Source organism: Chiloscyllium plagiosum, unplaced genomic scaffold (genome assembly GCF_037043375.1).
Source record: "Chiloscyllium plagiosum isolate Xiang-an unplaced genomic scaffold, Cpla_swu_hap1 HiC_scaffold_2, whole genome shotgun sequence".
Classification (NCBI taxonomy): domain Eukaryota; kingdom Metazoa; phylum Chordata; class Chondrichthyes; order Orectolobiformes; family Hemiscylliidae; genus Chiloscyllium; species Chiloscyllium plagiosum.
In genome coordinates this window covers 150,064,742-150,089,935 of record NW_028270140.1, presented here as the reverse complement: position 1 = coordinate 150,089,935, position 25,194 = coordinate 150,064,742, and the positions used below count along the sequence as shown (strand labels likewise).

General features: G+C 47.0%; 1 protein-coding gene across 2 annotated transcripts in view; it reads right to left on the bottom strand.

The window, feature by feature from the left end:
• LOC148152008 (DNA polymerase nu-like) overlaps nucleotides 1-25,194 on the bottom strand; it is a 336,065-nt gene that overhangs the window by 49,323 nt on the left and 261,548 nt on the right. For both annotated transcript variants that reach the window (XM_087993713.1, XM_087993719.1), the window contains exon 5: nucleotides 3,728-3,810. In XM_087993713.1, coding sequence (XP_087849839.1) covers nucleotides 3,728-3,810 — 83 coding nt within the window. The remainder of the gene's footprint in view (nucleotides 1-3,727; nucleotides 3,811-25,194) is intronic.

Genomic DNA, 25,194 nt, shown 5'->3' with positions numbered 1-25,194 from the left:
TTTATCAGGGGTAGGTGAGAAAATAGAGTACACAGATCAGCCATGATCTCATTGAATGTTGGAGCAGTGTCAATGGGCAGAGTGACTTATATCTGCTCCTAATGTTCATATCCTCACACTGCTGAAGTCTGCCGTGTAGATGGTGGGTATGTTTTTGGTGGGTCAGGAGCTGTGTTATTCACTACAGAGTTCCTTACCTCTGACTTGTCCTTGCAGCCACAGTATTTGCATGGCCTTCTGTTTTTGTTTACGTCTGCTTCTGATCAACAACAAATCCCAAAAGGTTGCTGGCATAGTGGCGAAGTCATTACAGTAAATAATCCAGAGATCCAGAGTCAAGTGCAGCGGTCAAAGGTAAAATACTATGGACGTTGGAAATCTGAAACAATCACAGAGAATGCTGGAGAAACTCAGCAGCTCGGCTGGAGAATGAGAAACAGAGTCAACGCTCTGAGTCTTGACTGACTTCTTCACAACTCAAGAATGTTCTGAGAAGACGGGTTCAAATCCCACCATGGTAGCTGACGGAATTTCATTTCATTTCATCAGAATCTGGGAGTGATAGTGAGTCTTAGTAACGGTGACAGTTCATGAATTCCCATTAGGGAAGAAAATCTGTTCTCCCTATGTGGTCTGACCTATGTGTAACTCCAGAAACATAATTATGTGGTTGTTCCTTAAATTCCCTGTTAAGTGGGATGTACAAATGGCAATTAGGATCGGCAACAAATGCTAGGCTTGGCCCGATATCCACACACAATGAAAGAATAAAGAAAAAGGGTTGGCCGTGCGATTGAATGTCAAAGGTAGATGGTTACTTAAGGAAGTATCTACTTGAAAGCAGCTCAGAGCAACATTGATGAGGCTGATTTCTGGGAGGGCAAGGTTAAGCCTATACTCATTGGAGCTTAGAAGAATGAGAGATGAGCTTATTCTGATTGGCTTTCATAAGGTAGATGCTGAGAGGATGACTCCTGGCATGGGGCAGCTGGAAGGTGTTTCAGAAGCACAGTTTCAGAAGAAGGAGTCCCCCATTTGAGACACATACAAAGAGGAATGTGCTCCCTTGGAGGGTCACTGGTCTTTGATATTGTCTTCCCCAGACAGCAATGGAGACTGCACCTTGGGCTTGGGAGAACCATAATCTCCAAGTTCCTGCAACATGCCAACTTGAAAATCTACTGTCTGTTCCTGTACTGGTCCAAATCCTGAACCTCCTGAGCTGATCGCACTATCACCAAAGTGTTATTGCACAAAGGAGACCATTCGGCCCATCACACTTGCACTAACTCTTCAACTGAGCATCACTACTTAGTGGAGAAAGTGAGGTCTGCAGATGCTGGAGATCAGAGATGGAAATGTGTTGCTGGAAAAGCGCAGCAGGTCAGGCAGCATCTAGGGAACAGGAGAATCGACGTTTCGGGCATTAGCGCTTCTTCAGGAATGAGGGAAGTTGGTCCAGCAGGCTAAGATAAAAGATAGGGAGGAGGGACATGGGGTAGGGGCGTCGGAAATGTGATAGGTGGAAAGAGGTCAAGGTGAGGGTGATAGGTCAGACTGGGGTGGGGGCGGAGAGATCGGGAAGAAGATTGCAGGTTAGGAAGGCGGTGCTGAATTTGATGGATTTGACTGAGGCAGGCTGGGGGGAGGGGAAATGAGGAAACTGGTGAAATCCGAGTTCATCCCTTGTGGTTGGAGGGATCCTAGCCGGAAGATGAGGCGTTCTTCCTCCAACCGTCGTTTCGCTGTGGTCTGACGATGGAGGAGTCCAAAGACCTGCATATCCTTGGTGGAGTGGGAGGGGAATTGAAATGTTGAGCTACAGGGTGGTTGGGTTGGTTGGTCCGGGTGTCCCAGAGGTGTTCCCTGAAACACTCCGCAAGTAGGCGGCCCGTCTCCCCAATATAGAGGAGGCCACATCGGGTGCAAAGGATGCAATAGATGATATGTGTGGAGGTACAGGTGAATCTGTGGCGGATATGGAAGTTTCCTTTGGGGCCTTGGAGGGAGGTGAGGGGGGAGGTGTGGGCGCAAGTCTTGCACCTCCTGCGGTTGCAGGGGAAGGTGCCGGGAGTGGAGGTTGGGTTGGTGGGGGGTGTGGATCTGACGAGGGAGTCACGGAGGGAGTGGTCTTTACGGAATGCTGATAGGGGAGGGGAGGGAAATATATCCTTGGTGGTGGGGTCCGTTTGGAGGTGGCGGAAATGACGAAGGATGATACGATGTATCTGGAGGTTGGTGGGGTGGTAGGTGAGGACCAGTGGGGTTCTGTCCTGGTGGCGGTTGGAGGGGCGGGGTTCAAGGGCGGAGGATCGGGAAGTGGAAGAGATGCAGTGGAGGGCATCGTCGACCACGTCGGGGGGGAAATTGCGGTCCTTGAAGAAGGAGGCCATCTGGGATGTGCGTTTTTGGAACTGGTCCTCCTGGGAGCAGATGCGGCGGAGTCGAAGGAATTGGGAGAATGGGATGGCGTTTTTACAGGGGGCAGGATGGGAGGAGGTGTAGTCCAGGTAGCTGTGGGAGTCGGTTGGTTTGTAGTAGATGTCCGTGTTGATTCGGTCGCCTGAGATAGAAATAGAAAGGTCGAGGAAGGGGAGGGAGGAATCTGAGACTGTCCAGGTGAATTTGAGGTCGGAGTGGAAGGTGTTGGTGAAGTGGATGAACTGTTCAACCTCCTCGTGGGAGCACGAGGCGGCGCCGATACAGTCATCGATGTAGCGGAGGAAAAGGTGGGGGGTGGGGCCAGTGTAGTTGCGGAAGATGGATTGTTCCACATATCCTACGAAGAGGCAGGCATAGCTGGGGCCCATGCGGGTGCCTATGGCTACTCCTTTCGTTTGGAGGAAGTGGGAGGATTGGAAAGAGAAGTTGTTCAGGGTGAGGACCAGTTCAGTCAGTCGAAGGAGGGTGTCTGTGGAAGAGTACTGGTCGGTACGGCGGGAAAGAAAGAAGCGGAGGGCTTTGAGTCCTTCGTGATGGGGGATGGAGGTGTACAGGGACTGGATGTCCATGGTGAAAATAAGGCGTTGGGGACCGGGGAAGCGAAAATCATGGAGCAGGTGGAGGGTATGGGTGGTGTCCCGAACGTAGGTGGAGAGTTCTTGGACTAAGGGGGACAGGACGGTGTCAAGGTATGCGGAGATGAGTTCGGTGGGGCAGGAGCAGGCTAGTGCCAGGCTTCTGCTACCTCTCCAGATCCTTGTACATGAGGTTTCCCCTCATAGACCCATCACCACCTTCTTAAAGGAAACTAGAATGGCAGCAGGGCTCAGTGGTTAACACCGCTGCCTCACAGCACCAGGGACCCAGGTTTGATCCCACTCTCAGGTGACTGTCTATGTGGAGCTTGCACGTTCTCCCAGTGTCTATGTAGGTTTCCTCCCACAGTCCAAAGATGTGCAGGTTACGTGGATTAGCCATGGGAAATTGCCCATTGTGTCCAGGGATGTGCAGGCTAGGTGGGTTAGCCATGGGAATTATAGTGTATGTCTGGGATGCTCTATGAAAGGTTGATGTGGACTTGATAGGCTGAATGGCCTGCTTCCACACTGTTGGGGTTTTATGAATTTACAGAGCTGAGTAAAAGCTTTGCCAATGATGGCCACATATTGAGACTCCAGCTTTTTGGGAGTATGTGAACACAGCTCATTATCATTACAAATATGTGTAAAGCGTATTTTAAAAAAAGCTTTTTTACTTATACTTTTCTGACATTGGGGTATCTTACCTGCTCCATAAACCACGGCGTAGACAATTCGCTTGGCTTGTTCTCGATCTGCACTCTTCACCTGATCTACTGAAATGCCTTTCCTAGACCAACAAGACAGCAAAGAGCTTAGATATACAGGCAAAGGGCAACAGAAGCGACTCCAAATTACATTTCTATACGTCAAGGAGGAAGTGGAGCAAGGAAATATCGAAGCAGTTGGATATTGTGCCTCGTTTTGGTCTCTGTAATGTGGTCAGTGTGTCAGGAAAAGTAATTTTAAAAGATGCTAGCCTTTAAAAGCAAAAGCCGACTGTGGACAGATCCCTGGCCAGACTCCGGCTCACCGTTTTGATGGGACGTGTGTCACTGAGTGACTGGAACAAATACTTCCACATTTTGCAATGTGGAATGTATTGGTGACATTTTGGAAAATCTCACCAATACATTCATTTGACAAATCAAACAAAGGCCCAGAGATTGTGAATGTACTCAGGAATAGGTATTGAGGGAGATTCCATATCACACAGACAAGGTAATTGTCCCAGTATCACCATTGAGTGAGATTAAATCCTAATTCCCCTTTTACCTCAGACCCTGAGTGCGGTTCCCCAATTTGTTACCGTTCCAGATGGGATACCCCAAAATGTATTAAGTTCCTGGGTGAAGAGGGATGGTCTGGCTCTGTGTCTTTAACAGCTCCCTCCTTGGTTAGTTGCAACAAAGTTAACTTAGAAATGAATTCCTTCCTTTGTAGATACCTTTCTCCCAGAGTCAAATCAAGAGTCAGTTTAATCTGGCTTTCTTGAGCTAATGAAGGGTAAGTCCATTACTTACTAAACGTGAGAGGAATTAGCAAAGCAGTGCACATGCACAATGGTTAGAAATAACAGGAGAGTCTGAAAGGATTGAAATTAAAAAGAATAGGCTTGTAGATCAGACCCTGAATCGTTTGCAAAGGACAGACAGTTGAACATTGCAGTCATTGCAATGGAGATTCCCAGCTGATGACATTAGCTGTCGTTAGGTTTCATAGGCCTTGGTTTTGTAGACTGGTTGAGATTCTGATGTCTTTTGACCGTAATTGAATTCCAGAATTCAGGGTATAAGCGAGTCCTTTTATTATCCTGTTTCTGTTTGTCTGGGTGCCAGCTATCTGATTTGAGCACTCAGAATAACAGAGTCCCTCTGTCTGAAACACTGGGGTGACTAGCAGATAGGGCTTTGCCTGGGACCTTCACTGCGTGTTAATGCTTGAACTCAGACCGATGCAGACAAGCAAGTTCACTCTCACTCGTCAAAACCACCTTTGTTTCTTTTTCTGTAGAAAGTCTGTCCATGGGACAGCTTCTGTGCTGAAATTTGGGACAAACCTTTGATAGAATCCACACAGTCCCAAGAATCTCCTGTTTTCTTGTCAGAATGGGGTGGTGGGTGGGTGGGTATCATTATTGGTCTGTTAATCCAAAGAGTCGCGAGTGTGATACTGGAAAAGCACGGCCAGTCAGGCAGCATCCGAGGAGCAGCCACACGTTTTGACTCTAATCTCCAGCATCTGCAGTCCTCACTTTCTCCTCCCTGTTAATCCAAAGACCCAAGTAATGTTCTGGGGACTTGGGTTTGAATCCCACCACAACAGATAGTGGAATTTCAATTCAATAAAAATCTGGGAATAAGTGTTTAATGATGACCATGAAACCATTGCCAATAGTCAGGAAAACTCATCTGGTTCACTAATGACTTACTGGGGAGGAAATCTGCCATCCTTACCTGATCTGATCTACATGTGTCTCCAGACCCACAGCAATGACTCTTAACTGCCCTCTGGATGGGCAATAAATTCTGGCCTAGTCAGCAACTTCCTCATTTTATAAACAAATATAAACAAATGGGGAACTGTGGTAAGGCTTGGATCTCAGCTAATCACTGACATCAGCTGACTGCATTTGCTGTAAAAGGGCTTCTATTTCCCAAGTGCCACTGTATATCTTGCAACCACCCCTTGGCTTTCAATGGCATTACCATCACTGAATCCCTCACTATCAACTTTCACCAGGAGCCAAACTGGACTAGCCAGAGAAACATACAATAGCAGGTCGGAGACTTGGAATTGTGCAGCAAGTAACACCCCTGCCAACTCCCCAAAGCCAGTCCGCTATCTACAAGGCCCAAGTCAGGGGTGTGAAGTTAAAAATCATACAACACCAGGTTATAGTCCAACAGGTTTATTTGGAAGCACTAGCTTTCGGAGCGCTGCTCTTTCACAATCACCTGATGAAGGAGTGGCGTTCCGAAAGCTAGTGCTTCCATATAAACCTATTGGACTATAAGCTGGTGTTGTGTGATTTGTAACACTTAAGAAGCTTGACACCATCCAGGACAAAGCAGCTGGCTTAATTGGAACAAAATCCAAAAAAATTACTCCCACCTCCACCGATGCTCAGTAGCAGCATTATACACCATCTACAAGATACACTGTAGAAATTCACCAAGATTCCTGAGACAGAACTTTCCAAAGCCACAACCACTACCACCTGGAGGGGCAAGAACAGTAGATACTGTAAAGACCACCACCGCAATACATCTTGTAGATGGTATACATTGCTACACCCTCCATCTCCACTGTCATCACCACACTTGTAGCTGCTGTTTCCTGTATGCACTCATTACCCACTCCTACACTCACTCCTCTGGGACAGATCAGCTTTGCCTGCTCTGTGGGCTGCAATCAGACTCCATAGCCACATTAAAATGCACATCAGGGAGCTCCAAGAAATAGCCAGCTTCAATAATGAAGGAAATCATTGATGGATAAAGAGAGAGAGAGAGAGAAAGAGAGAGAGTGCTTCTTGACCTAATTACTACTGTCAGTTGAATATCATTGGTACAAAGTATTGATGAGAGCAGTCAATCCCCAGTAAACAAACAGTTAATATTGTCAGAGCTTCTGCTTGGCAACATGAAGGAAAGCAAATTCTATGGATTTTATTTTGATGCTTATACTTAATGACAATGTTTTTGCATCAAGGGACCAGTTGGTGTTCAGCAGTGCAGAATACACAATCAGCTCTGCACTGTGATTGTGTGTGTGTGCTTATGGGTGAGTGTCTGTGTTTGTGTGTGTACGTGTCTGAGTGTGTGTGTGTGATTGAAGATGCACACCCCATCCTGCTGCATGTACCGGTGGCACCATATGACCCCCGGCACTGCTCACTGCTCAGTCTGGATGTAACCAGACAGTCGAGCCTGTCGGCTTCTGTCACAGTCCCTGGGCTGCCTCAAAATCACTCCATAAATATCCGTCGATGAGATTACTTGAAAGGTCCTCTCCTAATCCCTTCTGACACGGCTTTGGCGAGGTTACTAGCAATGCACAATCATCTGTCACATAATGGATGGCTGCAGACACTGAGAGTTTTTTTTTAAATCCTGCTGCTGCCTCTCTTGTGTGGCTGATGTGAAGCAACTGCTAAACTGAATCTTCATCAATGCTTTATTGGGCTCAGTGAACCAAAGACCATGCTCTGAACTGTCTGGAGCACTCTGCCACGTTCAGTCAGACTCTCCTGGAGAAAGTGCTTGCCTTCCATGGCACTGTTTATTCTAGATTGACGTGGGAGTTGATCAAACACCCCCCCACTGGGAGAAATAACTGCTGGCAATCTCATCACACAGATGCTTCATTCCCCTCAGAGTAGGTTATCTCAGCTTGTTTCAATGGAGGCACCTGTATTATATCAGCAGGGACAGCAACTTTAAGGCTATTTGTCAGGTGTCCTTACAATAGTATCACCCACAGTGATCTCCAGATTAAAGAGTAAGGCCTACATAAGCAGAGACCTGAAATTTCCAATGCAGCAGAGGAGATGGGGGTGTGGGCAGGAACATAGTGGAGCTTTGTAAAATTAAAACGAGCTGGGAATGGATAAAGCTGCTGTCCCCTGGCACTCTGGCCCTTGGAATCATAGTGTCTTCTCAGCAGCATTTAGCAGGGAACTCCCAGGATACTGGACCGGGACTGGATGAAGAAGGAATGGTATATTCCGGAAGGCTAGTTGTTGAAGGATAGATCTGAAGCCAATATTCAGACACTTTGCTCAGTATTTATTTTCGGAGATAAACAAGCACCTCCAAACCCCAGCACCTAGAGTTTCATTCTGTTTCTATTTAGCGGAGTATAAATGAGGAACGCCCACCGACAGCATACAATTAAACGCAATTAATGTATGTAGAACAGAAACATAAATATAGCTGAAAAAGTCTTGTCACAGCTTTTCGTCAGGACTTTTTGTAAAAATCTAATCCGAGGGGAAAACTGACTGCATGAAATATATGAAAGAATCTGTAGATAGAGGGTGTCACAGAGTGACTGCAGATTAGTTACAGTGGATGGAGAAGGACACACAAGATTGTGTGTGTGTGTGTCTGTGGTGTAGTGGTGGAAGGGTACAACGTGGCAGCAGATCTCCTGCAGGAATGTAGCTACAAGTAGCAGCAGCAGCATTGGGAATGGTGAGTGACTGTGCATTTGTCCTCCTGCTCCTTCTTACTGTGAGAAATGTACTGGGTGTATTTTTCTTTTGCAGTACATCATGTAGATAGTCATTGATGATGGAACGGGTGGATAAGGAATCCACTCACATCCTGGATTGGGTTGTCAATTATGAAGGTTCACTAGTTTTTACTTCACCTTCCAAACCCATGATCACTTCTACCAGAAGGGCAACGGCAGCAGATACATGGGAACACCAGCACCTTCAAGTTCCCCTCCGAGTCACTCACCATCTTGGCTCAGAAATATATCAGTGTACCTTCAGTGTCGCTGGGTCAAAATCCTGGAATTCCCTCCCTAAGGGCAAAGTGGGTCAACCCACAGCAGGTGGACTGCAGCGGTTCTAGAAGGCAGCTCACCCCCACCTTCTCAAGGGGCAACTAGGGACGGCCATTAACGCTGGCCCAGGCAGTACCACCCACATCCTACAGAATGAACAAATAAAAAAATATAAAAATTGGTGCAGATGCAGTACAACGAAATGTGAAGTTATACAGTCCAGTGTGAAAGACAGAAAGGGAGAGTATTGTTCCAATGGTGGTGCGTTGGGAAGTGTGGATGTAGAAAGGGTGTCCTCGTAAACCAGTTAGTAAAAGCAGACAGTCAAGCGTGTGGTGCTGGAAAAGCACAACAGGTCAGGCAGCATCCAAGGAGCAGGAAAATCGACGTTTCGGGCAAAAGCCCTTCATCATGAATGAAAGCAGACAGGCAGATACAGCAAAGAATTGGTCTGTAGGCCATCATTGCAGCAGGAGTTGAGTTCAGGAATAGGGATGTCTTACTGCAGTTATACAGGACCTTGGTATGCCCTCAGCTGGAGGACTGTGTGTGGTTTTGGTCTCTGTATCTAATTCAGGACATACTTGCCATTGAGGGACTGCAGTGAAGATTCACTAGGCTGATACAAGGGATGGAGGGACTTTCATATGAGGAGAGATTGCACCTGTTTCCAATAGAGTTGAGAAGGATGACAGAGAATCTGATTCAAATGGATAAAACTGAACCAGGACCGGACAGACTGGCTGCAGGGAGGCTGTTTCCCCTGGTCAGGGAGTGTAGATCCAGAGGACACATTTAAATGAGGAAATATTTCTTGACTCAAATGGCACTGAAGGTGTGGAATTCTTGACCATAGAGGCCAAGTCACTGAATATATTTAAGGAAAAAGTAGATAATCTTTTAGATTTTTCAAAGCATCTGGAGATATTGGAAGAGATCGGTAATATGGTGTTGAGATAGAGGATCAGGTACGATCATATTGAAGAGCTGAGAAGGCTTGAAGGGCTGTATGGCCTCCTGCTGCTCCTAGTTTCTAAGTTTAGAATTTTTACAGAACTAAAGAGGGGAGATTGAGGGAAATGTTCCTTTGCATAGATGTTACAGCATGGAATCCTTTACCACTGGGACATCGTGAACATTACCCAATTAGAATCCATTGTCAAATCTAGATTAGATTCACTACAGTGTGGAAACAGGCCCTTCAGCCCAACTAGTCCACACCAACCCTCCGAAGAGTAGCCCACCCAGAACCATTTTCCCTCTGACTAATGCACCTAGCACCATGGGTAATTTAGCAAGGCCAAATTTGTGGGTGGCACGGTGGCACAGTGGTTAGCACTGCTGCCTCACAGTGCCAGAGACCCGGGTTCAATTCCTGCCTCAGGTGACTGACTGTGTGGAGTTTGCACGTTCTCCCCGTGCCTGTGTGGGTTTCCTCCGGGTGCTCCGGTTTTCTCCCACAGTCCAAAAATGTGCAGGTTAGATGAATTGGCCATGCTAAATTGCCCATAGTGTTAGGTGAAGGGGTAAATGTAGGGGAATGGGTCTGGGTGGGTTGCGCTTCGGTGTGGACTTGTTGGGTCGAAGGGCCTGTTTCCACACTGTAAGTAATCTAATCTAATTCACCTGACCTGCACATCTTTGGACTGTGGGAGGAAACCCACGCAGACACGGGGAGAACATGCAAACTCCACACAGACAGTCACCCGAAACTGGAATCGAACCTGGGACCCTAGTGCTGTGAGGCAGCAGTGCTAACCACTGAGCCACCATGCCACCACTCACATGTGTAGCTCCATTGTAACATTGGTTGCATTGTTCACCAGCATTATAGAATCCCTACAGTGTGGAATCAAGCCATTCGGTCCATTGACTCCACAGAGCATCCCACCCAACTACCACATCCTTGTAACCCTGCCTTTCCCATGGCCAATCCACCTAGCCTACACATATTTGGACTGTGGGAGGAAAGTGGAGCCCCCAGAGGAAACCCATGCAGACACGGGAACAAATGTACAAATTCCACACAGACAGTCACCCAAGGGTGGAATCAAACCTGGGTCCCCGGTGCTGTGAGGTAGCAGTGCTAACCTCTGAACCACTGTGTCAAGCTAAATTGTCTTCAAGTATACTGCATGTCTCCTTTTACAATGTGTCACAAAGAAAGTTTTCATCACTTAAATTTTTTTCAAACATTTAAAGAGGTCACTGTTTCCTTTCCCAGGTATCTCGTTTGTTTAGTTTGCATCAGTCTGCCACACACAATGAGGCAAAAGTGAGGGCTGCAGATGCTGGAGATTAGAGTCGAGAGTGTGGTGCTGGAAAAGCACAGCAGGTCAGGCAGCATCCGAGGAGCAGGAGAATCGACGTTTCGGGCAAAAGCCCTTCATCAGAAAGCCTGATGATGGGCTTTTGGAATTAGGCAGTGTGACCACTGTCGATTGCTGTAAAAACCCATCTGGTTCACTAATATCTTTTATGGAGGGAAATCTGCCATCATGATCCAGTCTGGCCTACATGTGACTCCAGACCCACTGCAATGTAGCTGACTCTTAACTGCCCTCTGGGCAATTCAAAATGGGCAATAAATGTTGGTCTGGCCAGTATTGCTTATGAAGAAATAAAAGAATACAATTCCCTGGTTCATACAGGAACAGCCTCAGTGATGTGATCTTCACAGACCAGTCGGCCTAGCATCTCCTGATGACTTCTGAAGCAAATTATGAGGTGATTCCTGCTGTTGTGCTTCAGGGTGCTGTGGGACTGCTCAACCACTCGCATGTGGAATACACCCACAGAGTTTACACTTCCATTGGGCAGTTGGACACCAATCGAGCAATGTCTCCAACATTGACCTCAGTGTTGGAGACTAAAGCCCAGCATCCTGTGCTTATCCAAAATTTACCCAGCATAACAGGAGAGGTGCCAGTGTAGTAAATTGTCAATGGGATAGAAACACTGAGATCCAGGTGTGGCACATGGGTCTGGTTCAAATCCCAGTCCCATTCCAACTTAAAAAGCCTAGAATTAAAAATTTATCGATGGGAGCCATAGTCAATGTTGAGGAATCCCAGGGCAATGCCTTCCTGGCTGTATACCACTGTTCTGCCACCTCTGATGGGTCTACATGTGCCAATGGGACATGACATATCCAAGGATTGTGATGAATTCTCTGGGACGTTAGGTGGATGCGATGTCTACGTGGTTATGATTAGGTTGTTAATCTGTGAGACTGCTCTCCCAATTTTGACACTAGACCCAAGTAAGAGGGAATTAGACCCTCCTCCTTTGACATGCAATGGCATCACCATCACTGAATCCTAAATTATCAACATACTGACCAAAAACTCAACTGGACTCACCACATAAACACAGTGGCTACAACAGCAGATCAGAGACTGGGAATTGTGCAGCAAATAACTCACGTCCTCACTCCCCAAAGCCATCTACAAGGCTCAAAGCAGGAGTGCAATGGTATACTCCCCACATCCCTTCTTGAGTGCAACTCTAACAAAACTCGAGAAGCTTGACACCATCCAGGACAAAGCAGCTGCTTTGGGAACACTATCAATTGCAAATTTCCCTCCAAGCCATTCACCATGCTAACTTGGAAATATTTCACATTTTCTTTATTGTGGCTGGGTCAAAATCCCATTGGGTGGCTCAGTGGTTAGCACTGCTACCTCACAGCAAGACTGGGTTCAATTCTACCATCACGCCACTGTCTGTGCAGAGCTTGCACATTCTACTGTGTGGGTACGTTGGCTTTCTCTGGGTGCTTGAGTTTCCTCTTACAGTCCAGTGATGCGCAGGTTCGGTGGATTGGCCATGCTGAATTGTCCTGTTCTGTCCAGGGGTGTGCAGGTCAAGTGGATGAACCATGGGAAATGCAGGGTTAATGGGGATAGGGTAGAGGGGTGGGTCTGGTTGGGATGCTCTTCGGACAGTCGGCGTGGGCTCAATGGACTGAGTAGCCCACTTCGACACTGTAATGAAATAGAATAGGATCGCTACAGTGTGGGAACAGGCCCTTCGGCCCAACAAGTCCACACCGACCCTCCGAAGAGTAACCAACCAGACCTATTCCCATACCCTATATTTAACAATGACTCATGCACCTGACACTATGGGCAATTTACCAATTCACCTGGCCTGCACATCTTTGGATTGTGAGAGGAAACTGGAACACCTGGAGGATATCCAGGGAGATATCCACAGATACAGGGAGAAGATGCAAACTCCACACAGACAGTGCTAACCATTGAGCTACTATGCCGCCCCAATCCTTGGAGGAATTCAATCATTCTATGATTTTTTTCCCTAGGGGCATTGTGGGTCTACCTATAGCCTATGGACTGCAGCAGCTCCAAAAGGCAGATCACTCCCACCTTCTCAAGGGCAACTAGGGATGGGCGATAAATACTAGGCAGCTAGTAACATCGATATCCCACAAGCGAATAAAAACAAAACAGGCTGTAAGAGTTTCTTTAAATATGTAAAAAGGAAAAGAGGAGCCAAAGTGAACAGGAGGCTGGGGAAATAATAATGAGGAACCAGAAAATGGAAGAGGAGTTGAATAAATACAGTCTTCACCACAGAAAATACTAACAGCATTCCAAAATTACTAAATATTCAAAGAGTGAAATAAGCCAAAAAATTAACACAATAACTGTCAGGGCAGAAAGAGGTGCTAGGAAATATAAGCAGGCTAACTAAGTGCCTGGAGCTGATGGGATACATCCCCACTTTCTCTTAGTCATTGCAACCTTGTATAGGAAAGCAAGGAGCTCCAGAGACAGTGCATATACTGGGAGTAATCTTCCAAGAACTTTCAATTCTGGAAAGCTCCCAGAGGATTGGAAACCTGACAATGTAACTCACTTACTTACCTGTAAATGGGAAGGAGACAAAAAAATGGGTACATATACCATAGAACATAGAACATAGAAAAGTGCAGCACGGTGGCACAGTGGTTAGCACTGCTACCTCACAGCTCCAGAGACCTGGGTTCAATTCCCGCCTCAGGCGACTGACTGTGTGGAGTTTGCACATTCTCCCCGTGTCTGCGTGGGTTTCCTCCGGGTGCTCCGGTTTCCTCCCACAGTCCAAAGATGTGCAGGTCAGGTGAATTTGCCATGCTAAATTGCCCGTAGTGTTAGGTAAAAGGTAAATGTAGGGGTATGGGTGGGTTGCGCTTCGGCGGGGCAGTGTGGACTTGTTAGGCTGAAGGGCCTGTTTCCACACTGTAAGTAATCTACTCTGATCTCCAGAACAGGTTCCTTAATCTTACCCCTTCTTATCTGTCTCAGAGGGGCAAATTTGTGCATCACTCGCAACAACTGCTCCTTAAATAGTCTCCACATGTCTGCTGTGCCCTTTCTGTGGGACAATTGCTCCCAGTCTGTACTTACCAACTCCTGCCTGATAGCGTCATAATTCCCTTTTCCCCAATTAAACATTCTCCCTCGGTAACTGCTCTTTTCCCTCTCCAAGGCTATACTGAATGTGAGGCAGTTGTGATCACTGTCACCAAAATGTTCTCCCACCGCGAGATCTGAGCACCTGTCCTGGCTCGTTGTCGAGCACCAAATCCAAAACGGCCTCTCCCCTCATTGGTCTGTCTACATGAAACCCTCCTGAGCACACCTGACAAAAACAGCTCCATCCAAACCATCTGAACTTAGGAGGTTCCAGTCGATATTGGGAAATTTGAAATCACCCATAACAACAACCCTGCTACTTCTGCATTTTTCCAGAATCTGCCCGCCTATGAGATCTTCAATCTCACTACTGCTATTAGGGGGTCTGTAGAAATCCCCCAATGCGGTGGCTGTTCCCTTGCTGTTCCTAACTTCAAAGCTGAAAATGTGTTGCTGGAAAAGCGCAGCAGGTCAGGCAGCATCCAAGGAGCAGGAGAATCGACGTTTCGGGCATAAGCCCTTCTTCAGGAATCCTTTATTGTGGCTGGGTCAATAAAGCCCCCCCTGAAGAAGGGCTCATGCCCGAAACGTCGATTCTCCTGCTCCTTGGATGCTGCCTGACCTGCTGCGCGTTTTCAGCAACATATTTTCAGCTCTGATCTCCAGCATCTGCAGTCCTCACTTTTTCCAGTTCCTAACTTCAACCCATACTGACTCAGTAGACAAACCTTCCTCAACAACCTTCGTTTCTGTAGCTGTGATGCAGTCTCTGATTAGCAATGCTACAACCCCTCCTCTTTTTCCACCCTCCCTGTTCTTTTTAAACGTTCTAAACTCTGAACTATCAAGCAACCATTCCTGCCCCTGTGAAAACCACATCTCCGTTATGCCCACATAATTAGCTTAACATCTGTTATTGGGAAAATGTTAGAGTCCGCTATTAAGGATGTAATAATGGAGCATTTAGAAGTGCACAATATGAATAAGCAGAGTCAGAATGGTTCGTGAAATGGTTCATCTGTAACATATTTGGATTTTCAATAAGTTAAGACTAGAGGCCATGGTTTTGGGATGGTAGAGCAGCATGGACAGAGAATCGACCAATTAGTAGAAGACAATTCTGATAAAGAGAGCAGGAAAATCGACATTTTGGGCAGGAGCCCTTCATCAGGAATGAGGTTGGAAGCCTTGGGGTTGGAGAGATAAATGGGAGGGAGGTGGGGGTGGGGGGAAGGGAGCTAAGAGTGCATTAGGTGGATGGAGGTGGGGGTGAAGGTGATAGGTCGGAGAGGAGGGTGGAGTGGATTGACAGGTGGGACCGGTCATGAGGATGGTGCTGAGCTGGAAGCTTGGAACTGGGGTAAGGTGGGGGGAGGGGGATTGAGGAAACTGATGAAGTCCACATTGATGCCCTGGGGTTGAAGTGTTCCGAGGCGGAAGATGAGGCGCTCTTCCTCCAGGCGTCGGGTGGTGAGGGAGTGGGGATGGAGGAGGCCCAGGACCTGCATGTCCTCGGCAGAGTGGGAGGGGGAGTTGAAATGTTTGGCCACGGGGCGGTGGGGTTGATTGGTGCGGGTATCCCCGAGATGTTCCCTAAAGCGCTCTGCGAGAAGGTGTCCAGTCTCCCTAATGTAGAGGAGACCGCATCGGGAGCAACGGATACAATAAATGACATTGGTGGATGTGCAGGTAAAACTTTGATGGATGTGGAAGGCTCATTTTGGACCTTGGATGGATGTGAGGGGGGAGGTGTGGGCGCAGGTTTTACAATTCCTGTGGTGGTAGGGGAAGGTGCCAGGAGGGGAGGGTGGGTTGTTGGGGAGCGTGGACCTGACCAGGCAGTCATGGAGGGAACGGTCTTATTGGAAGGTGGATAGGGGTGGCAAAGGAAATATATCCCTGGTGGGGTCCGTTTGTAGGTGGCAGAAATGTCGGTGAATGATGCCGTTTATGCGGAGGTTGGTAGGGTGGAAGGTGAGGACCAGAGGGGTTCTGTCCTTATTGTGGTTGGAGGGGTGGGGTTTGAGAGCGGAGGTGCAGGACGTGGATGAGATGCATTCGAGGGCATCTTCAACCATGTGGGAGGGAAACTTACAGTCTTTAAAGAAGGAGGCCATCTCCGACCTCTCCGACCTATCACCTTTACCCCTTCCTCCATCCACCTATTGCACTCTTAGCTACCTTCTCCCCAGCCCCACCCCCCTCCCATTTATCTCTCCAACCTCATTCCTGATGAAGGGTTCCTGCCCGAAAAATCGATTTCCCTGCTCCTCGGATGCCGCCTGACCTGCTGTGCATTTCCAGCACCACTCTAATCTTGACTCTAATCTCTCACATCTGCAGTCTTCACTTTCGCTTAGTTCTGATAAAGAGGCCATTTTCAGAATGGCAACTATAACAAGTGGTGTGCCACAGTTATTTACAATATATACTATAAGTGAATGTAAAGTAAAATGACTGGGAGGCAAGTGGTGAGGGTGACACAATGAGTCTGTAGAGAGCTATAGACAGGTTAAGGGAGTGGGCAAAAACTTGGCAGGTGGAGTGTGATGTAGAAAAATGTGAGGTTATGTGCCTTGCCTGGAAGAATAGAGGAGCTGAATATTATTTAAATGGGGAACGACTGCAGAAAGTTACAGAACAGAGCAATTTGGGAATCCTTGTCCATGAATCACAAAAAACTAACATCGAAATTCTGTGGGTACTGGGAAAGGCAAATCAAATGCTCACCTTATTTCAAAGGGAATGGAATACAAAAGTAGGGAGGTTTTGCTAAATCAATGCAAGGCTCTAAGCAGATCAAATAATGTGGACAGGTTTGGTCACCTTATCTCAGGAAAGAGATACTGGCATTGGGGACAGTCCTGAGAGGATTCACTGGTTTCTCCTGGGTGTGGAGGTGTTTCCTTGTGAGGAAAGGTTTGCATGTTGGGCTTGTACTCACTGGAATTCAGAAAAATGGGAAGGCACTTTACTGAAGGGACTTTGGGGACTTGACAGGGTTGATGCACAGAAGTTGTTTCCCCTTCCGAGAAAGTCTAAAACTAAAGAACATAATCTCAGAGTAAGGGAACGCTGGTTTAAGACAGAGATAAGAAGATTTTTTTCTCGGAGTGTGGTCAATTTGTGGAATTTGTTTTACCACAGGATACTATAGAGGCTAAGTTATGAAGTGTATTTGACAAGATTTGTGATCAGTAAAGGGGATTAAGGGTTATGTATGGGGAAAAAAGCAGGTTAAGTGGAGTTGAGGATCATCAAATCGGCCGTGATTTTATTGAATGGTGGAGCTAACTTAATGGCTCCTTCTGCTCCTATGCCTTAACATCTCATGGATAGCTCTCTTAAGGTGGGTCAGAGGCTAGGACTCCTGCAGCAAGTAACCCACCTCCTGACCTCCCCAAAGCCTGTACACCATCTACAAGGCACATCTCAGGAATGTGATGGAATGTTGCGTACTTGCCTGGATGGGTGCAGCTCCAACAACACTCAAGAAGCTTGACACAAAGCAGCACAGCTGATTGGCACCATACCCACCAGCTTCAACACTCATTCCCTCCATCACTGACGAACAGTAGCAGTAATACGTGTCATCTGCAACAATACGGCAAGCCTTCTTTGACAGCACCTTCAAAACCTGCAAACCCTACCATCTAGATCATGGGAACACCACCGCCTTCAAGTTTCCTTTCAAGCCACTCACCATCCTGACTTGGAAATATATTGCCATTCCGTCAGTGTCGCTGGGTCAAAATCCTGGAATTCCCTCCCTAACAGCATTGTACTTCTACCTGCAGAACATGGAGTAAAGAAGGCAGCTCACTACCACTTACTCTGGGGCAACTAGGGACTGACATCCTGTGAGCGACATCCAAATCCTGTGAAATAATAAAAAAAACCTCCTCCTGAGTAAGGGCTGATGTCCTGTCCCTGTCAGTTACTGTTGGTGCTAAATGGCTGTAGGACATCAACAATGATTCATTCCATGCTGACTCTTCACATGATGAATTGGGAAATCCTGCCACCCAAACTATATCCTTCAGAATGACAAATGCTAATCCAGCAGACAAACAAAAAGCTTTTGCTACAAGGACGAGAGAAAAAGATTAAAGAGGTTGAACATGGGGGAACGTGAGAAAGAATCTATTTCTATACAGTGTTAATTATCTGGAACATGGCTGACTGTGAGAGTGGAGGAAATGGAGACGATCACCAATTTCAGAAAGGAGTTGGATGAACGTTTGATGGAATTAACCTTGCAGAGCTACAGGGAGAGAATGAGGGAATGGGACTGATTGGTAAAAACAATGGCTGCAGATGCTGGAAACCAGATTCTGGATCAGTGGTGCTGGAAGAGCACAGCAATTCAGGCAGCATTCAAGGAGCTTCGAAATTGACGTTTCGGGCAAAAGCCCTTCATCAGGAATGTTGCCCGAAACGTTGATTTCGAAGCTCCTTGGATGCTGCCTGAACTGCTGTGCTCTTCCAGCGTCACTAATCCAGAATGGGACTGATTGGACATTCCATGGAGAGCTGGCAATGTCTCGATGGGCCAAATAGCCTCTTTCTGGACCATAAGTGACTCTCTGCTTCTATGATTTGCTACAGCTTGTACATGTTGGATAGGAACAGTTTAATGGTAAGGGTCCTCACAGACAGAACTGAAATTTCTCCCCAACTCCCACAGGCAATTAGGCAGAAACTGCAGGCTATCAAACTAATATATTACAATCAACAGTAACCAGCACTGAGCTTCCCTGAGCACAGTGCCAGGGTGCAGAGAACAAGGTAGCTGGAGAGTACCATACAGTATTGGGACAATAAAAGACAAGTTGAAAAGATGTAGTCTCAGCAAAGTAATGTTCTGAGGAGCTTACATCTGTAATCTGCTTTCAAGTCTCTTTTAAGTTCACTCAAATTTTATTTTCTGAAAGTGTTTCCCCCAATGTTGGTGCTTGCAGGATCTTGCTGTGTGCGTGGGTTGACCATCATGCTGTTTGTATTCCAGACACTGAAGCATTGCTGTGGTTGTAAAGTGTTTTGGATGTCCCAAGGTCAGCTGCTCTGTCATTACACTGGCAGCAGACTGATTTTTGCTGTGTCTTCGCTAGTGGTTTTCAGATATGGCTGGTGTGTGTGTGTGTGTGTATCTGTGTACGTCTCTGCATCTGTGTGAGAGAGAGAGAGAGTGTGTGTGTGTGTGTATATGTGTGTATCTGTGTATGTCTCTGCATCTGTGTGAGAGAGAGAGAGAGTGTGTGTGTGTGTATATATATGGTGTGTGTGTGTGTGTGTGTGTGTGAGCCTCATGCTAGAGTCCCCATGACTATGGCATGCCAAACAGGCATGTTAGTACGGGTATCATTTCCACCCAAACATCAGATACCCACCTTTTCAGTCATTGTCTGAAGATGTAAATTCCAAATTTTGTCACAGTCACCCTTCTATACCCACTCAAGAAACTCCTCAAGTGTATGTCAGTATGGTCTTTCCAGCAAGTTGTGGAGAAAATATCAGAATTTAGCAGCATCCTGTATGATTGTAATGAGGTTAGCCAGCTGAATCTCATAGAATATAAATTCCCTGATTGGGGCTGTTAATCTGGTCCAGTCAGGGAGCCCTGGCTGACATATTAAAAAGGGGAGTGTCAGAGATACTGCCACTCTGACAGCTGACTCTGAATAAGGTAGTACTAAAGTCAAGGACTGTTTATGTGTAAATAAAGGGTAGCTTGGTGATGGGAAACCAGCTTAGATGGAGTCATTTCAGTGGCGACGAGAGTAAAGCACATTCCTGAAGAAACGTGCTCACAACAGTCATCATTTAGTCGAGGGTAGGCATTTCTTCCATCTTGCCTTTGTTTGGGAAACTTGACTTGTTTGACCCTGCTGCCGAGAGATGGACCCTGTCAGATTCCACATGGACTCTGGACCACATTTAGACCAACCCTGTTTGGCACTGCCCTGCAAACCCATCCATCACTCCCCCCTCTGACCTATCAACTTCTCCCTCACCTTTATCCACCTATCACTTTCCCAGCTACCTTCCGCCTAATCCCAACCTCCTCCCATTTATCTCTCAGGCCCAACCACAAGCCTCATTCCTGATGAAGGGCTTATGCCCAAAACGTCGATTTTCCTGCTCCTCGGATGCTGCCTGACCTGCTGTGCTTTTCCAGCACCACACTCTCAACTCTGATCTCCAGTATCAGAAGTCCTCACTTTCTCCTAGTTGATTTCAACCTTACTGTGAAGCCTCTTCTAAGGTTGCCTACCTTGAAGAAGTTCTCCACCTCTCTCTACAATGATCTCATTGAGTCCCTCTCTCACTGTACCCCCCCCAAGTCCTCTCCTCTGCCCTGAAGCTCTTTAGTCACGTCCTCAAGCAGACTCGCTACCACAGCCACATTTCCTTCCTCAGTACCTGCCTACAGAACCATCTGATTCCACATGGACTCAGGACCACATTTAGACCAACCTAGTTTGGCACAGCCCTCCAGACACGTCCATCACTCCCCCCTCTGACCTATCACTTTCATCCACCTATTGCTTTCCCAGCTACCTTCCCCCCAACCCCACCCCCCTCCCATTTATCTCTCAGCCCCAACCCACAAGCCTCATTCCTGATGAACGGCCTATGCCCGAAACGTTGATTCTCCTGCTCCTTGGATGCTGCCTGACCTGTTGTGCTTTTCCAGCACCACACTCTCCACTCTGAGTACCAGCACCTACAATACTCACTTTCTCCCAGTATGTGGAAAGAACGCATTCATTTCTCTGGACATTGGGGCAGATGAAAAGCAACAAGTAACTCTCCTGACAGCCTGTGGAGCTGCACCTTTCTCTGTTATTAGGAGCCTGACTTTCCCTGAGGCACCAGATATTACAACTTTTCAAGACATAGTGGAGGAATATTACAGCCGCAAGCCTCCTCTAATTCTGAGATGCTACCATTTTTACTTGGCAGTTCAAGAACCAGGGGAATCCATATTTGGATTTTTGACTAGGTTAAGGTGACTGGGCAGAAACATGTGACTTTGGTTTAATCCTTAATGAGATGCTGAGAGACCGGTTGGTATATGGGATTAATGATGTAACCACACAAAAACACCTACTAGCTGAAGCCCAGCTGAACCTTCAGCAGGCACAACAACTGGCTTTGTCATTGGAAAATGAATGGAGCTTATGTGTTACAGGGTATTCCGATGGATGTGGACACCCTTGTCAGTCCGACTGAGGTGGGGGAACGTCACTTGAGTGGTGGCAATTGCACAGCCTCACTCTGGACATATCCTGAACGGAGGAGCCCTAGGTCAGCCCACAGCAAAACCCCCAAAACAAAGCCAAATTTTGGTGAAATGGTTAAAATTTTCTTCAGGATCCTGGCCAGCAACCCATTGCAGTTGCTGGTCAGTATACAGATCTCAGACAGCTAAAAAGTCCTCCTTGCCTAAATTGAGTAAAATAACTATTAGATCGTTACCTAGGAGAAGTCCTGGAAGGTTCACCTACACCTGGTTTGGAACAGTTAAATATAATTTAGTTGTAATGAATGAGGACTACTGTATATTTGAGGCAACACAAATCACAGAAGTGTTACTGCAGAAGGAAGCAATTCAGATCATCCTGCCTGCACCAGCTCTTCAACCAATTACTTCTCAACCCCACCCTCACTGCCATGCCTGCCTTTAGGGCTATTGCAGTACTAATCTTGGCTTATAATACTGACTGAGACAAACTGTAATAACTGAGGCCCAAATTGACTGGAAAAGCCAAGCATCGAGCTTGTCCTAGTAACTGACAACAGTTAAGAAGGCTGATTTTAAGAAGTACATATCTGTGCATCTCCAGCTAGCCCACTCTTAAAAAGCAACAGGCACCTGACCCATCCCCCATGATGATTTTAACCTTGTCCCCATCAGGCTTACAATCTTGCTAGCTATCCCTTATGTTCTTTACGTATGTGCCCCCACACCTCAGTCTTACAGTGGCTCGTGAGAAACCCCTCTCCCAACCGCACCTGCCGAGGGCGACTGCAGTAATAAGCTAGGCCGATCATAGTGGCATTGTGGGTCAACCCACAGCACATGGACCGCAGCTGTTCAAGAAGGCAGTCTACCAACACCTTCTCAAGGGCAACTAGAGATGAGCAGTAGATGCTGGCCCAGACTGTGATACCCACATCCCATGAGTGAATTAAAAAATGTAGTAATTAAGATCGGTTTAGAACATAGAACATAGGACAGTACAGCACAGAATAGGCCCTTCAGCCCACGATGTTGTGCCGTTTAATTCAGATAAAAGTGAGGTGCTGCATTTTGGGAAAGCAAATCTTAGCAGGACTTATACACTTAATGGTAAGGTCCTAGGGAGTGTTGCTGAACAAAGAGACCTTGGAGTGCAGGTTCATAGCTCCTGGAAAGTGGAGTCGCAGGTAGATAGGATAGTGAAGAAGGCGTTTGGTATGCTTTCTTTTATTGGTCAGAGTATTGAGTACAGGAGTTGGGAGGTCGTGTTGTGGCTGTACAGGACATTGGTTAGGCCACTGTTGAAACAAAGGGCCTGTTCCCGTGCTGTATGGCTCTATGACTCTGTAACAGATGAGAGCACATTGGGAGCCCACTTTCTCAGCTCGCCTGGGTAGATACTGAGAAAACATTTCCTCTAGGTGGAGAATCTAGAACTTTGGATCACAGTCTTAGAATACGGGGTTGGCCATTTCAGATTAATTTGTTCACAATTTCTTGATTCGCAGGGTGGTGAACCTTTGGAATTTTCTATCTCAAAGAGGTATAGAACTCCAGGACTTTGACCCTTCAGAGCGTGGGCTGATGTTAAGGGAGAAGATCAGTCCTTCTCTCCACCTCCCTCCCATCCTTCCAACACCTCCAGGTCCCTGTCAGCAAAGCTGGAAGCAGTAGTGCATTCCTCTGGGCCAGGACCAGGCTTCCATAAGAAGTACACCAGAGAGCGCACTGCATCATGAAGGAGATGAAAATCAGAAACCTATGGGAACAAACTTACTCCAGGCCATGGCAGGCCAGGTGCTGTGAACCTCACTTGACAAAACACTTCAACTGAAAATAAGAAAACTTTACCTCATTCGATTTTATTCATTCACCAATGTGGGCCTCGCTGGCTGGGCCTGCATTTATTGCCCGTCCTTAGTAGCCCCTTGAGAATGTGGTGGTGAGCTGCCTTCTTGAATCGCTGCTATATGTGCTGTAGGTAGTCTCACAGTGCCCTTAGAGAGGGTATTCCAGGATTTTCGCCCAAAGAATTAAAGGAATGACGATATATTTCCCAGTCAGGATGCAGAGTAGCTTGAAGGGAACTTGCAGGGAGTGGTGTTCCCATATGTCTGCTGTCCTTGTCCTTCTAGATGGTAGTGGTCATGGGTTTAGAAGATGCTGCCTAAGGAGCCTAGGCAAGTAGTTACAGTGCACCTTGTAGATAGTACAGACTGCTGCTATTGAGCATCGGTGCAGGGTGTGGATGTTTGTGGATGTGGTGCCAATCAAGTGGGCTGCTTTGACCTGGATGGTGTCAAGTTTCTTGAGTGTTATAGCAGTTTTCCGTCAAACTCCTGATTTATGCCTTGTCGATGGTAGACAGGATATGGGGGAGTCAGGAGGTACATTACTGCCACACAATTCCCAACCTCTAGCCTGTTCTTGGGGTCACAGTAATTATATAGTGTGTCCATTGTTTCTGGATGTTCATAGTGGCCAATTCAGTGATGACAATGCTACTGAATATCAAAAGGTGATGGTAGGATTCACTTCAGTTAGCAATAGTCATTGCCTAGGCAAAAGTGAGGCCTGCAGATGCTGGAAACCAGAGTTTAGATCAGAGTGGTGCTGGAAAAGCACAGCAGGTCAGGCAGCATCTGAGGAGCAGGAAAATCAACGTTTTGGGCAAAAGCCCTTCATCAGGAATATAGCTATTCCTGATGAAGGGTTTTTGCCCAAAACGTCAATTTTCCTGCTCCTTGGATGCTGCCTGGCCTGCTGTGCTTTTCCAGCACCACTCTGATCTAAACAATAGTCATTGCCTGGCATTTGAGTCGTACAAGTGTTACTTCACACTTATTGGCCCAAATCCTGATATTGTCCAGATCTTATAGACATGGACTGTGTCAGTATCTCAGAGGAGTCGAGAACAATGCTGAACGTTGAACAATCACCAGTGGACATCTCCACTTCTGACCTTATGATGGAGGGCAGGTCATTGATGAAGCAGCTGAAGATGGCTGGGTCTAGGGCACTACCCTGAGGAACGCCTGCAGAGATGTTCTGGAGCTGGGGTGACTGACCTCCAACTACCACAACCATCTTCCTGCGTACCAGCTTTGGCTCTAACCAACAGGGAGTTTGCCCCCTGATACCCATTGATTCTACTTTTGTCTGGCTCTGTGATGGTAGACAGGATATGGCTTTTTATGTACAGGATGTATTTGGGCAATTTTCCACATTGTCAGGTAGATGCTAGTGTTGTAACTGCACGGGCACAGCTTGGCTAGGGGAGCGGCAGGTTCTGGAGCACAAGGCTCCAGCAGAAGTACCAGAACATTGTCAGGGCTTTTTTAGTATCCAGTGCTTTCAACTGTTACTTGATGTCACGTGGAATGAATTGAATTGGCTAAAAACTTGTATCTGTGATGCTGGAGGAGGCCGTGATGGACATCCACTCAGCATTTCTGGCTTTAGATTGCTGTGAATGCTTCCGTCTACCTTTTGCACTGTTCTGTTGGACTTGTTCATCATTGAGATGGGGATATTTGCGAGTTAGACGAAAGTGAGGGCTGCAGATGCTGGAGATTAGAATTTGAGAGTGTAGTGCTGGAAAAGCACAGCAGGTCAGGCAGCATCTGAGGAGTAGGATATTTGTGAGTTGTTTAATCATCCACCGCCATTCAGTACTGGATGTGGTAGGATTGATGTGGGCTCCCTTAGCTCTGTCTATCACTTGCTGCTTACGCTGTTTGGTGTGCAAGTAGTCCTGTTTGGTGGCTTCACCAGGTTGGCACCTCATCTTCAGGTATGCCTACTGCTGCTCCTGGCATGCCTCTTTCACTCTCTGTTTAACCAGGGTTGATCCCTGGCTTGACGGTTATGGTTGTGTGGTGAATACGTCAGGCCATGAGGTTACAGATTGTGCTGGAGTACAATTCTGCTGCTGCTCATGACCCACAATGCCTCCTGGATGCCCAGTTTTGAGTTGCTAGATCTGTCTGAC